At 48.6% G+C, this 15,748-nt stretch overlaps 1 protein-coding gene across 1 annotated transcript in view; it reads right to left on the bottom strand.

Moving 5' to 3' along the window:
• COL7A1 (collagen type VII alpha 1 chain) overlaps positions 1-15,748 on the bottom strand; it is a 171,378-nt gene that overhangs the window by 61,016 nt on the left and 94,614 nt on the right. Inside the window, exons 27-38 of the mRNA XM_083155611.1 lie at positions 14,727-14,753; positions 9,720-9,746; positions 9,593-9,637; positions 9,363-9,455; positions 8,414-8,485; positions 8,271-8,306; positions 8,105-8,158; positions 7,826-7,894; positions 6,455-6,568; positions 5,776-5,802; positions 2,888-2,941; positions 2,427-2,498 (exon numbers count right to left, since the gene is read on the bottom strand). Of these exons, the coding sequence (XP_083011737.1) occupies positions 2,427-2,498; positions 2,888-2,941; positions 5,776-5,802; positions 6,455-6,568; positions 7,826-7,894; positions 8,105-8,158; positions 8,271-8,306; positions 8,414-8,485; positions 9,363-9,455; positions 9,593-9,637; positions 9,720-9,746; positions 14,727-14,753 (690 nt within the window). The remainder of the gene's footprint in view (positions 1-2,426; positions 2,499-2,887; positions 2,942-5,775; positions 5,803-6,454; positions 6,569-7,825; positions 7,895-8,104; positions 8,159-8,270; positions 8,307-8,413; positions 8,486-9,362; positions 9,456-9,592; positions 9,638-9,719; positions 9,747-14,726; positions 14,754-15,748) is intronic.

Raw genomic sequence — 15,748 nt, 5'->3', positions numbered from 1 at the left:
GGGGGTGGTACAGAGTGGGGGGCAGAATGGGACTGGTGTTGGAGCAGGACATTGCATAAAACATAAAAGGGGGTAGGCCAGTACAGAGCAGGGAGGAAGACATGGCAGGGAGTGAGGCAGGAGAGAGGGGGGGAGTGATAAAACTGTAGACCCCCCCTGTCGCTGGGCCTATTAGTCAGTGACCGGACAATGTGCAGGTTCACACTGCCAGCACTGTTAAACACCCCCAGTGCACGCTTGATATTGTAAAATTACCCCCTCTGACCTCTAGCTGCTGCCAGCCTGCCGCTTTCTGCGGAGCTGCATCGTCTTGCGGTGTGTTCTGACGGCAGCAGCTCCGTCTTGAAGTGCTACTAGTGCACTATACAGTGCAGGCAGGCGGGGGGCTGGGTCCTGGACTTAGGAGAGGGAGCCGAGCTGAGCGCGGGTCTACTCCGCAGTCAGCACTGCAGATGCTGCTGTCTCTCTCCCCCATAGCTCCCAAACCGGCACATGCGCAATGAGAGCGCTGGCAGGGTTTTTTTCTTTCTCAGGGCAGGGAGCGGGCGAGCAGGGCAGTGGAGCCGGCGGCAGAGTGCAAGCTCCGGCGCCAGGTGACATTACTGCGCCCGGAGCAAGCGCTCCGCCGGCTCCACCGTAGCTACGCCTCTGCTCAGACCACCAGTAAAGGGCACACTCAGACCACCAGTATAGGGCACACTCAGACCAGCAGTAAGGGCACACTCAGACCAGCAGTAAGGGCACACTCAGACCAGCAGTAAAGGGCACATTCAGACCACCAGTAAAGGGCACACTCAGACCACCACTATAGGGCACACTCAGACCCCCAGTAAAGGGCACACTCAGACCACCAGTATAGGGCACACTCAGACCACCAGTAAAGGGCACACTCAGACCACCAGTATAGGGAACACTCAGACCAGCAGTAAGGGCACACTCAGACCACCAGTAAAGGGCACACTCAGACCACCAGGATAGGGCACACTCAGACCCCCAGAATAGGGCACACTCAGACCACCAGTATAGGGCACACTCAGACCACCAGTATAGGGCACACTCAGACCACCAGTATAGGGCACACTCAGACCACCAGTAAAGGGCACACTCAGACCACCAGTAAAGGGCACATTCAGACCACCAGTAAAGGGCACACTCAGACCACCAGTAAAGGGCACACTCAGACCACCAGTAAAGGGCACACTCAGACCACCAGTATAGGGCACACTCAGACCACCAGTAAAGGGCACACTCAGACCACCAGTATAGGGAACACTCAGACCAGCAGTAAGGGCACACTCAGACCACCAGTAAAGGGCACACTCAGACCACCAGGATAGGGCACACTCAGACCCCCAGAATAGGGCACACTCAGACCACCAGTATAGGGCACACTCAGACCACCAGTATAGGGCACACTCAGACCACCAGTAAAGGGCACATTCAGACCACCAGTAAAGGGCACACTCAGACCACCAGTAAAGGGCACACTCAGACCACCAGTAAAGGGAACACTCAGACCAGCAGTAAGGGCACACTCAGACCACCAGTATAGGGCACACCCAGACCACCAGTAAAGGGCACACTCAGACCACCAGTAAAGGGCACACTCAGACCACCAGGATAGGGCACACTCAGACCCCCAGAATAGGGCACACTCAGACCACCAGTATAGGGCACACTCAGACCACCAGTATAGGGCACACTCAGACCACCAGTAAAGGGCACATTCAGACCACCAGTAAAGGGCACACTCAGACCACCAGTAAAGGGCACACTCAGACCACCAGTAAAGGGCACACTCAGACCACCAGTATAGGGCACACTCAGACCACCAGTAAAGGGCACACTCAGACCACCAGTATAGGGAACGCTCAGACCAGCAGTAAAGGGCACACTCAGACCACCAGTAAAGGGCACACTCAGACCACCAGTAAAGGGCACACTCAGACCACCAGTATAGGGCACACTCAGACCACCAGTAAAGGGCACACTCAGACCACCAGTATAGGGCACACTCAGACCACCAGTAAAGGGCACACTCAGATCACCAGTATAGGGAACACTCAGACCAGCAGTAAGGGCACACTCAGACCACCAGTATAGGGCACACCCAGCCCACCAGTAAAGGGCACACTCAGACCACCAGTAAAGGGCACACTCAGACCACCAGGATAGGGCACACTCAGACCCCCAGAATAGGGCACACTCAGACCACCAGTATAGGGCACACTCAGACCACCAGTATAGGGCACACTCAGACCACCAGTAAAGGGCACACTCAGACCACCAGGATAGGGCACACTCAGACCCCCAGAATAGGGCACACTCAGACCACCAGTATAGGGCACACTCAGACCACCAGTATAGGGCACACTCAGACCACCAGTATAGGGCACACTCAGACCACCAGTATAGGGCACGCTCACCTTATCGCCTTTTGTGCCTTGCAATCCAGGTTGGCCCCGTAGACCTGGTAATCCATTAAGACCAGGGGGACCCTGAAAAGTAAAAAATAAAGATGCTGTTGTTAATAATCATTATAATTAAATTAATTCATTTATAACAAGCTTCATTAATGCTCCCACAATCTGGAGCTGTTAGTGACCGCAGGATAGAGTTACTATGCGTCAGGATTACAGAGCCACCAATGGTCAGCGTCTTTGATATAGTAACCAATAGTAACCACGCTGACTTAGCAGGAGATATTGTTGCCCTCTGAAATCCTTCGGTCACAGATGCCAGTCACGGGGGCTCTTTAAACCTGCCCGATAGTAACTCCGGCCCTATATGTGACGTATAATAAAAGCATAAAACAAACTGGAGCTATCTAATAACATAGGATAATTTATTCTGGAAATATAAAATATGAGGCAACTGTCCCACTTACCGGACTTCCGGGTTCTCCTTTACCTGCAACCCCATTGACCAGTCCGGGGAGACCCTGGAGGACAAAGAAATGACGAGTGTTATTATTTATTTGTAACACAGGACATGATCATAAAGGTCACGCAAAGCAAGAAACATAGACATTTGTCATTGCGGTAACCTATAAAATCATACGCCGGGCTCTCCGCGGTAGCTGCGCACACACTAGTGAGCAGGATAATGGCGTCTGGTCACAGGAAGGTCCATAACGTCTCCGCCACTCTCACCAATCAGCAATGTGGCGGAGTCTGCCGCTCTCATCTGATGGTGGCCAATCACCAATCAGCAATATAGGTCATTGCGGTAACCTATATAATCATACGCCGGGCTCTCCGCGGTAGCTGCGCACACACTAGTGAGCAGGATAATGGCGTCTGGTCACAGGAAGATCCAGAACGTCTCCACCACTCTCACCAATCAGCAATGTGGCAGAGTCTGCCGCTCTCATCTGATGGTGGCCAATCACCAATCAGCAATGTGGCAGAGTCTGCCGCTCTCATCAGATGGTGGCCAATCACCAATCAGCAATGTGGCAGAGTCTGCCGCTCTCATCAGCTGGTGGCCAATCACCAATCAGCAATGTGGCAGAGTCTGCCGCTCTCATCAGATGGTGGCCAATCACCAATCAGCAATGTGGCAGAGTCTGCCGCTCTCATCAGATGGTGGCCAATCACCAATCAGCAATGTGGTGGAGTCTGCCGCTCTCATCTGATGGTGGCCAATCACCAATCAGCAATGTGGCGGAGTCTGCCGCTCTCATCTGATGGTGGCCAATCACCAATCAGCAATGTGGCAGAGTCTGCCGCTCTCATCAGATGGTGGCCAATCACCAATCAGCAATGTGGCGGAGTCTGCCGCTCTCATCTGATGGTGGCCAATCACCAATCAGCAATGTGGCGGAGTCTGCCGCTCTCATCTGATGGTGGCCAATCACCAATCAGCAATGTGGCGGAGTCTGCCGCTCTCATCAGATGGTGGCCAATCACCAATCAGCAATGTGGCAGAGTCTGCCGCTCTCATCAGATGGTGGCCAATCACCAATCAGCAATGTGGCAGAGTCTGCCGCCCTCATCAGATGGTAGGCCACTTTTAGATACCTTACAGAGGGTGAGGAAACTTGGGGGAGATCATTGGAAAGAGATGAAATACCAACCAATCAGCGTTCAACTGAGAATTCCCAATTGGCAGATAGAACCTGATTTCTTGGTACTTTATCTCTCTCCATTGTACCTTTCTCTCCTAGGTTTAATACATCTTCTCCAGTACTGCGTGTTCCCAAACAGATGGCCTACTGATAGAACTACTAACTTTGGGACTGATTCATGTTGTCTCGCTCTTTCACAAAATCGAATGATTTTTTGCACGTATGGCCGCATCGGAGTCGATGTGTAAGCAAACACATCCATTTGCATGCAATTGCGCTCATTCACTCGGCGCAGGGGGGTGGACAGCGTTTACCCGCTTGGTAAGCAGCGATTTTATGCTGCTTACAGAACCAACCTGAATCAAGCCCTTTATCTCTAATATAGCTCTGGAGCATGTCATATAGGTTCTACGAGGGAAGCTCAGGCAAGGACCCCGGCTCTGGGAGACCTACAGACCCATCTATGTATGGTCAGCCGGGATATATGTTATGGATAAAGGGCCTGCAATAGGTGTTATTAGAGTTCTGCTCCGTATAGTACACAACCATCAATGTCAGCATCTACTGACTGAGCAACATGGAGTATATGAAAGTAGGGTGGTTGGTCAGCAGCCTGATCAGGACTTGGCCTTCCTCACTGTATCACATTGGCTGTGGGTCCACTCACATTAGCACTATGAACGTGACAGAGGAAAAGTCACCTTGCGTCCTTCCGTTCCCCTGGGCAACGTTCTACTGCGCCTAATCCTACATCCAAGCCCTGAGCACGACATTGTCCGGCTACTGGTTGCAGAGCGCAATATTTAAACACCAATGCACCTTGACTAACAGCCATTGAAAAATATTCGGAAGTGAAGGAACTCTGTGATTGGCTGAATTGTCAAGTTTTAATGTTACAGCTGAGCTTGCAACATTCGGTTATCTTATATGAATGATATACCTGCTGATATATTATACAGACAGATATTATACACACGGGTGTCACTTCGGTCTTTGATTAAATATTTATTTACATTTTTACTAATATTTAGGTTTTAGAGTCATGCGTGACCCATTTGAACATTAGGGGGGCACACGTGGCGGGATGCAGTCAATTTCCCAGCAGTCGGAATCCCGGCGTTCAGAATCCCGACCGCCGAAATCCCGACCGCCGAAATCCCGAAACTTTCTCCCTCCGTGGGTGTCCACGACACCCATAGAGGGAGAATAAATTAGCGTGCCGAGCGTAGCGAGGCACCGGGTCCGCTGCGTGGCGAGCGTCCCCCCCCTTTCAGCGGTCGAGATTCCAGCGTCGGGATTTTGAACGCCGGAATTCCGACCGCCGGGATTACATACCAAATCCCATGTGGCTGTACATGTATCAGATTGTCCACCAATCTGAATTTTTTTTTTAAATATATATTTATTATCTTAATGTTATAATTTTCAGAAAAGATAAGTTTATTGAATGGAATATTGTTTCTGGAGCAATTGGAAAATCCAGAAATCTTTTTACATTAGCGATTTGGTTTGTATTGTTTATTTTTTTTCTGAGCAAATCCGCCTGTTCTCTTGTGTTCTGTATGTAGAAGAGAGGTAAGAGAGGGACCTCTAGTGGTGAATGATGTAGTTGCATTAATAATGATGGGGTGGCATTTGTAGCCCAGTCTGTCTCAAAGCCAGTTTATACATCACATAATGCAAATGATAATTTAAAGTGCACTTACTCTCTCACCTCGCTCTCCTTTATCTCCCTAGAAAGAAAAAATAACATATTTAATATGTGGACACGGACCCACATATATGTATAAATTCCATTCCGTGGGTTTCTGTCATTTGTCATCAGTTTAAATGCACTTTGTCAGTAGCACATGGCTTTATATGATCAAAACACTCATTTACAGCCTCTTAAATCATTAGAACTTAAATTAGGAGGAGCAACTGTCCTCATGCCAAAGTCAAGTGTCATTGGTTGATACTGTTATAGATTTTATGAAGAAACAAATTCCAGAAATAATAATGTAGCTGGGAAGGGCCTGGGGGGATGGTCCTTGTGGGCGGTGCAAGGGATGTAATGCCATGAACCCGCCCCTGAGGAATTGCATCACCAAGCACCTGGAACAAACACCCACTTCAATTAGGAAGTTGTTCATATCTGGGAGGCTGTTCTACTATGTCAGAGTCCTGGGAGGCTGTTTCACTCTATCAGAGTCCAGGAGAGATCACGAAAATTCATGAGCCTCTGGACAATCCAGGAGAGTAGCTTAGTACAGATGTAATGGGTGAATTAAACAATCCCAAATGTCAAATCACTTACTAACTGAATTACATGTATTTTATTTTGGGATTGCAGTAAGTGCTGTAGTTCTTGCAGGACCTGTCAGGCATTGAGATATGGAAAGTTACCTTTATAGATTGTCCTGAGATACCCGGAGGTCCACTGGGTCCTTCTGGCCCTGGTGGCCCTGAATTCCCTGGGAACCCTCTCTGCCCCGGTGCTCCAGACTGTCCAGGAGTTCCCTAATAGGGAGAGAGAGAGATTTACAATGAACTGATCACAGCAAACCCCACCAAGAACCCAGAATAGGGGGTCTGATATTTACAAATAGGTCATCATGAGTTGAACATACATGTAAGTATATACAATACATATAATCAATAGCAGTAGAGCTTAAATTTTGCAGAACGGTTCTTGTTATTAATCAAATATAAATGAAAGGCTAACTACTTCTCACCTCTGAGGTGAAGTACCGCAAGTGACCACTAGAGGCCACTTAATGGGCCAAATTACTCCATAACAGAAAGTGAAAGCAAAAATGATCTGTTTCAAACTTGCTGATGGAGCGAGGGACTGGGAGCTGTGAAGACAGAGACTGGAGGTAGGAGCAGATAGGGACTAATCTTATTGTCGGGCTTTTAACTAGTGATATATATAAGTGAGATTAGCAAGTACTCAATAATACAATGAATAAAAGCAAACATGCAGGAGGATAAGAGTCTTAAGGCAAAATGACTTACAGTATGTCCGAGAGGAAAGAGCAGGACTTTGAAAATTAAAGTGGATTCCAAATGTAACAGATGGAATGGGTTTTATAGCACAGAATAATATACAATCCATTCCGGTATTTGTTTGCCAATGGCCGCTTTTGGGGGTAGACACAATTAGCGGTGAATAGTTTTGAGCTTTTAATTACATTTAAGTCCATTTCACTGCGACCGCAGCTAACACAGAGATTTTGGGCTAAGTGCTTGGAGCTATGGGCTAACAAGCTCACGAAGGTTGGGTCAGAAACTCTACTTACCTACTAGCTGAGGTACCCAGCATGGCTCGTGTTTACAATGGTTATTTCTGTCAGTTATAAGTCAGATCTGCCCATTGCACACACCAACGACAGGTCCAACCGGGACCACAACCCACTAATATGTCTTCTGGGATCCAACGTTACCACTCTGTGAGTTTTGTCCAAATCCATCCAGTAGTAGACCCAGAACAGACTCCCCTGGTTAAAGTTCTGCCCAGCCTACCCCAGCAGCACCCGACCCCCACTTAAAACCTGACCATGTTCCAACTGGACCACCTCAGGTTGGTTTTGACCCAATTGGTGCAGGGGTGACCAGATAACAAAAAGACCAATGAGTATATATATATATATATATATATATATATATATATATACACACACAATACAGTAGGGCAGACAAAGATGGAGGCACATTGGACAGCATTTGCCTTTGACAAAAACTACTTTAGAATTGTGCTGATGTGAATGTACTTACTGGGATCCCCGGTTCGCCCTTCCTGCCAGGAATTCCTCCTCCTCCATTGATCACTTCACCGGGTTCTCCCTACGCACAGAGAGTAATGTCACAATAAAAAAAGATAACAATCAGAACTCTATGACTATACTATGGAATACCAATATTTTGGGGGTACAATTTAAAGGTAGGCTAGGAGTAACCATTCAGCTGTCGCATATTTGGTAACATAGGAACAGAAAAGAGATGGCTCAGGAGGCCATTTTGGTTGACATGAATGTAGCCACCCATTAGACTTACTGGTAATCCTCTCTCCCCTTTCGGACCAGCTAAGCCTGGGGGTCCCCGACTTCCCTGAAAGTAGACCAGATGATTATGAATTAATGAGGTGAAGATTGTATAAGTGCCAACATCTCCATGAAATGATTGATAACTATGAATTCCCGGTCTGGAAATGAATACTTACAGTGTCTCCCTTGTCTCCCGGAGTACCTTGTGCCCCCTGAAATGAGAGAAACACAAGGACACATTATCTATGAGTGTGTCTATGGTAGGTATAGCATGTATGACAAACACGACATACTGGGCCTGTTGTTATGGTTTACTCACCGGAGTGCCTGGGCTACCGGGACTTCCAGGACGACCGGGAATTCCGGGGTTACCATCGCCCCCTGGCTCTCCCTATAAGATAATAGATATGTCAGTGATATGTGACACACGCAACAAAACTCCGCGACCAATGTGCAGCGGCGCGAGTGACTTTAGGTCCCATATATTTAAGTTCACAATGGACTTAAAAAAAGATGTCATAGCAGAAAGTGAAAGCAATTTTGCAGGAGCTGTGAAGACAGATTGGAGGTAGGAGCAGATAGGGACTGGGGTTGCGGCGATGAGTTTGTGGGCTAAAGAAAATAAAAACAGTCACAACTCAAAGTGAAAGTACATTTTTGAAGCTGTCATTTTGACAGGCTTTTAACTAGTTAACTAAAAATCAATTACCGCTGTAGTACCCTGCAAAGATATTTAGTGCGAGCACAGTATATTGCCGCTGTTACTCGCCCACTTGTGCTTCATATACAGTGTGTGGTACAAGGATTGTGGGATTGTTTATACAGTGCAGGATTAGTGCGGATCTCTCTGACCTGACAATGTCACCGGAGCTCACGCAAGGTACATTGAAAGTGTTACCGCCAAACCACATCGCCCTCCCGGAAAGCGGACATGTCACAAGTAGAGGCAGCCGCTATCACTGGGATGTGGCACAATACTGAGGCATGAGGTGCAAATTGGCTCCAAGTGACCTGAGGCTGGATGTTGTTGCAGAATACAAAATGGCTGCCACCTCCTGACAGGTACACATACATTGAAAAAGCTGTGATTTAATAAATATATACATCAAGGGGAATAATTACATTCTCCAGGTGACTTGGAGCACCACGGGAGGGCTGTGTATAGTTAAAATCATATAAGTACCAAGTTTCAGCAACTCAAGGGGGCGGGGCTAATACAACATGGGCGTGGCTGTGCAAGGTGTACTGAAACACAGTTTGTTACTTACAGGTTCACCTTTCAGTCCTCTGCTAGCCGTATCCTCACCGGGGAACCCACGTGGCCCGACAGGACCTGCAGGACCAGTGGCCCCAGGACGGCCCTGTAACACACAAATCATTATTCATTTATTCTGCAATGATACACCTTGTAGATATAGATGTGATTAAATAGCAATCAGTGGCTAGTATATGAATAATACAGTATATAGCTAACTTTGGTTAGACTACTTATACTCACTGTTTCTCCCTGAGGTCCTGTTAGCCCGGGACGTCCAGTGCTCCCCTAAAAGAGAAATGCATATTTTCATTTCACCACTACCAATAGCGACAGCTAGATGGCGCTAGTTATCAGATGCTCTTCTTACCACTTCTCCTTTCTGCCCCTTTTCTCCCTAAACAGATGAAACAGGTCAATGAATGAATGACACATTATATTTTATATGAGCAATGTATCACTAATGCAGAGGTGCCTAATCTTTTTATAACCCAACGTCCCATGTGAAATAGAACTCCCATTTGAGTAAATCCCCCCCCCCCCCCAGGTGTCAGTGTGTCATTGTCCTGGGATTCCAGGTGTCAGTGTGCCATTGTTCTGGGATTCCAGGTGTCAGTGTGTCATTGTCCTGGGATTCCAGTTGTCAGTGTGCCATTGTTCTGGGATTCCCGGTGTCAGCGTGTCATTGTTCTGGGATTCCAGATGTCAGTGTGTCATTGTCCTGGGATTCCAGGTGTCAGTGTGTCATTGTTCTGGGATTCCCGGTGTCAGTGTGTCATTGTCCTGGGATTCCGGGTGTCAGTGTGTCATTGTCCTGGGATTCCAGGTGTCAGTGGGTCATTGTCCTGGGATTCCAGGTGTCAGTGTGTCATTGTCCTGGGATTCCAGGTGTCAGTGTGTCATTGTCCTGGGATTCCAGGTGTCAGTGTGTCATTGTTCTGGGATTCCAGGTGTCAGTGTGCCATTGTCCTGGGGTTCCGGGTGTCAGTGTGTCATTGTTCTGGGATTCCAGGTGACAGTGTGTCATTGTCCTGGGATTCAAGGTGTCAGTGTGTCATTGTCCTGGGATTACAGTTGTCAGTGTGCCATTGTTCTGGGATTCCCGGTGTCAGCGTGTGATTGTTCTGGGATTCCAGATGTAAGCGTGCCATTGTTCTGGGATTCCAGATGTCAGCGTGCCATTGTTTTGGGATTCTGGGTATCAATGTGTCGTTGTCCTGGGATTCCGGGTGTCAGTGTGCCATTGTTCTGGGATTCTGGGTATCAATGTGTCATTGTCCTGGGATTCCCGGTGTAAGCGTGCCATTGTTTTGGGATTCCCGGTGTAAGCGTGCCATTGTTTTGGGATTCCCGGTGTCAGTGTGTCCATGTTCTGGGATTCCCAGTGTCAGTGTGTCATTGTTCTGGGATTCTGGGTATCAATGTGTCATTGTCCTGGGATTCCGGGTGTCAGTGTGTCATTGTTCTGGGATTCCCGGTGTCAGTGTGCCATTGTTCTGGGATTCCCGGGGTAAGCATGCCATTGTTAAGGGATTCCCGGTGTCAGTGTGTCATTGTTCTGGGATTCCGGGTGTCAGTGTGCCATTGTCCTGGGATTCCGGGTGTCAGTGTGTCATTGTCCTGGGATTCCAGGTGTCAGTGTGTCATTGTTCTGGGATTCCAGGTGTCAGTGTGTCATTGTCCTGGGATTCCAGGTGTCAGTGTGTCATTGTTCTGGGATTCCAGGTGTCAGTGTGTCATTGTTCTGGGATTCCAGGTGTTGGTGTGTCATTGTTCTGGGATTCCGGGTGTCAGTGTGTCCTTGTTCTGGGATTCCGGGTGTCAGTGTGTCATTGTCCTGGGATTCCAGTTGTCAGTGTGCCATTGTTCTGGGATTCCCGGTGTCAGCGTGTCATTGTTCTGGGATTTCAGATGTCAGCGTGTCATTGTCCTGGGATTCCAGGTGTCAGTGTGTCATTGTTCTGGGATTCCGGGTGTCAGTGTGTCATTGTCCTGGGATTCCGGGTGTCAGTGTGTCATTGTCCTGGGATTCCGGGTGTCAGTGGGTCATTGTCCTGGGATTCCAGGTGTCAGTGGGTCATTGTTCTGGGATTCCAGGTGTCAGTGTGTCATTGTTCTGGGATTCCAGGTGTCAGTGTGTCATTGTTCTGGGATTCCAGGTGTCAGTGTGTCATTGTTCTGGGATTCCAGGTGTCGGTGTGTCATTGTTTTGGGATTCCCGGTGTCAGTGTGTCCATGTTCTGGGATTCCCAGTGTCAGTGTGTCATTGTTCTGGGATTCTGGGTATCAATGTGTCATTGTCCTGGGATTCCGGGTGTCAGTGTGTCATTGTTCTGGGATTCCCGGTGTCAGTGTGCCATTGTTCTGGGATTCCCGGGGTAAGCATGCCATTGTTAAGGGATTCCCGGTGTCAGTGTGTCATTGTTCTGGGATTCCGGGTGTCAGTGTGCCATTGTCCTGGGATTCCGGGTGTCAGTGTGTCATTGTCCTGGGATTCCAGGTGTCAGTGTGTCATTGTTCTGGGATTCCAGGTGTCAGTGTGTCATTGTCCTGGGATTCCAGGTGTCAGTGTGTCATTGTTCTGGGATTCCAGGTGTCAGTGTGTCATTGTTCTGGGATTCCAGGTGTCGGTGTGTCATTGTTCTGGGATTCCGGGTGTCAGTGTGTCCTTGTTCTGGGATTCCGGGTGTCAGTGTGTCATTGTCCTGGGATTCCAGTTGTCAGTGTGCCATTGTTCTGGGATTCCCGGTGTCAGCGTGTCATTGTTCTGGGATTTCAGATGTCAGCGTGTCATTGTCCTGGGATTCCAGGTGTCAGTGTGTCATTGTTCTGGGATTCCGGGTGTCAGTGTGTCATTGTCCTGGGATTCCGGGTGTCAGTGTGTCATTGTCCTGGGATTCCGGGTGTCAGTGGGTCATTGTCCTGGGATTCCGGGTGTCAGTGGGTCATTGTTCTGGGATTCCAGGTGTCAGTGTGTCATTGTTCTGGGATTCCAGGTGTCAGTGTGTCATTGTTCTGGGATTCCAGGTGTCAGTGTGTCATTGTTCTGGGATTCCAGGTGTCAGTGTGTCATTGTTCTGGGATTCCAGGTGTCAGCGTGTCATTGTCCTGGGGTTCCGGGTGTCAGCGTGCCATTGTCCTGGGATTCCGGGTGTCAGTGTGTCATTGTCCTGGGATTCCAGGTGTCAGTGTGTCATTGTTCTGGGATTCCAGGTGTCAGTGTGTCATTGTCCTGGGATTCCAGGTGTCAGTGTGTCATTGTTCTGGGATTCCAGGTGTCGGTGTGTCATTGTTCTGGGATTCCAGGTGTCGGTGTGTCATTTTTCTGGGATTCCGGGTGTCGGTGTGCCATTGTCCTGGGATTCCAGGTGTCAGTGTGTCATTGTCCTGGGATTCCAGGTGTCAGTGTGTCATTGTTCTGGGATTCCAGGTGTCAGTGTGCCATTGTCCTGGGGTTCCGGGTGTCAGTGTGTCATTGTTCTGGGATTCCAGGTGTCAGTGTGTCATTGTCCTGGGATTCAAGGTGTCAGTGTGTCATTGTCCTGGGATTACAGTTGTCAGTGTGCCATTGTTCTGGGATTCCCGGTGTCAGCGTGTGATTGTTCTGGGATTCCAGATGTAAGCGTGCCATTGTTCTGGGATTCCTGATGTAAGCGTGCCATTGTTCTGGGATTCCAGATGTCAGCGTGCCATTGTTTTGGGATTCTGGGTATCAATTTGTCATTGTCCTGGGATTCCGGGTGTCAGTGTGCCATTGTTTTGGGATTCTGGGTATCAATGTGTCATTGTCCTGGGATTCCCGGTGTAAGCGTGCCATTGTTTTGGGATTCCCGGTGTAAGCGTGCCATTGTTTTGGGATTCCCGGTGTCAGTGTGTCCATGTTCTGGGATTCCCAGTGTCAGTGTGTCATTGTTCTGGGATTCTGGGTATCAATCTGTCATTGTCCTGGGATTCCGGGTGTCAGTGTGTCATTGTTCTGGGATTCCCGGTGTCAGTGTGCCATTGTTCTGGGATTCCCGGGGTAAGCATGCCATTGTTAAGGGATTCCCGGTGTCAGTGTGTCATTGTTCTGGGATTCCGGGTGTCAGTGTGCCATTGTTCTGGGATTCCCGGTGTCAGTGTGCCATTGTTCTGGGATTCCAGGTGTCGGTGTGTCATTGTTCTGGGATTCCAGGTGTCAGTGTGTCATTGTTCTGGGATTCCAGGTGTCGGTGTGTCATTGTCCTGGGATTCCAGGTGTCAGTGTGTCATTGTTCTGGGATTCCAGGTGTCAGTGTGTCATTGTCCTGGGATTTCCGGTGTCAGTGTGTCATTGTTCTGGGATTTCCGGTGTCAGTGTGTCATTGTTCTGGGATTTCCGGTGTCAGTGTGTCATTGTTCTGGGATTCCAGGTGTCAGTGTGTCATTGTCCTGGAATTCCAGATGTCAGCGTGCCATTGTTCTGGGATTCCCGGTGTCAGTGTGTCATTGTTCTGGGATTCCCGGTGTAAGCATGTCATTGTTCCGGGATTCCGGGTGTCAGTGTGCCATTGTCCTGGGATTCCAGGTGTCAGTGTGTCATTGTTCTGGGATTCCAGGTGTCAGTGTGCCATTGTTTTGGGATTCCCGGTGTCAGTGTATCATTGTCCTGGGATTTCCGGTGTCAGTGTGTCATTGTTCTGGGATTTCTGGTGTCAGTGTGCCATTGTTCTGGGATTCCAGATGTCAGTGTGCCATTGTTCTGGGATTCCGGGTGTCAGTGTTCTGGGATTGTGGGTATCAATGTGTCATTGTCCTGGGATTCCGGGTGTCAGTGTGTCATTGTTCTGGGATTCCAGGTGTCAGTGTGTCATTGTTCTGGGATTCCAGGTGTCAGTGTGTCATTGTTCTGGGATTCATTGTCCTGGGATTCCAGGTGTCAGTGTATCATTGTCCTGGGATTTCCGGTGTCAGTGTATCATTGTCCTGGGATTTCTGGTGTCAGTGTGTCATTATTCTGGGATTCTGGGTGTCAGTGTGTCATTGTTCTGGGATTCCCGGTGTCAGTGTGCCATTGTTCTGGGATTCCGGGTGTCAGTGTTCTGGGATTGTGGGTATCAATGTGTCATTGTCCTGGGATTCCGGGTGTCAGTGTGTCATTGTTCTGGGATTCCAGGTGTCAGTGTGTCATTGTTCTGGGATTCCAGGTGTCAGTGTGCCATTATATTGGGGCCCCAAGAATCCGTGTATAATGGTTTTGGGCCAATGTACAATGCAGAACGTAGACATTGGGTTCTGCTGCAGTTTTTGCTGATAGGGGAATATAATGATGTACATTAGTATTTAGCTCCGGAAGTTGATGTATTTCTACCATAAGGACAATTTTGCCCAGCTGGCATCACTGCTGTGTGAGTCTTACCTGCGGGCACTGTACGGTACACGGCTCCTAAACAAAGCAAAATAAGAATAAATTATACAACATTACAATGCCTTATAGAGTCATACAATACTACACAACTCCTGAATGGTGACATTAATGATGTATAGGGGTCAATAGAACTGGGTGTGAGAGGGATGACTTCCTCCACTTGGTAGGAGGGTGCAGAACCCAGGCCAATCCTTGCATTTATAGTGCAACGAATTTCACACTTTTTGTTTTACAGGTATGATGAATAATACATAAAGCATAACGTTTATTAACAGCAAGAAACACAAACTATACTGAAGTCTTTGTGGTTTTATATGGCAAAAACAATATTCACATTGTGGTTGTCACTTGAAAACGCTCATTGTAAATGTTTGACCCAAATACAGCAGAGAACGCCTGTGAATCAGTAGTGACCCATTGTGCTATAAGATCCAGTTACCCGGGAATCTGGTCAATAGCAGCTACCGATGCAGATCAGAAGGAATCTCCATCAGCCTGGATTGTGTGTACACACTACAACAGTTTAAATAAAGGACACAATGAGCACCTGTTTATAGTGTCCTCAAATGTGACTGCAGAACTGCTCATATCGCCGCTGCACACTGTGGGGTGGATTTATTAAGCTCGGTGAAGTGTTTTTATTACCAGCCAATCAGCTCCCACCTGTCATTTTTCAAACCAAGTCTGTAACTTCACAGTTAGGAGCTGATAGCCCTCCCGCACCCTATCCAAGCCCACTCGCATCCTAACCAAGCCCTCCTGCATCCTAACCGAGCCCACTCGCATCCTAACCGAGCCCACTCGCATCCTAACCGAGCCCTCCCGCATCCTAACCTAGCCCTCCCACATCCTAACCGAGCCCTCCCGCATTCTAACCGAGCCCTCCCGCACCCTATCCAAGCACACTCGCATCCTAACCAAGCTCTCCCGCATCCTAACCGAGCCCACTCGCATCCTAACCAAGCCCTCCCGCGTCCTAACCGAGCCCACTCGCATCCTAACCAAGCCCTCCT

Source organism: Crinia signifera, chromosome 8 (assembly GCF_055691185.1).
Source record: "Crinia signifera chromosome 8, ASM5569118v1, whole genome shotgun sequence".
Classification (NCBI taxonomy): domain Eukaryota; kingdom Metazoa; phylum Chordata; class Amphibia; order Anura; family Myobatrachidae; genus Crinia; species Crinia signifera.
Note: the sequence above shows the minus strand (reverse complement) of the source record. Positions and strands in the feature narration are given on the sequence as shown.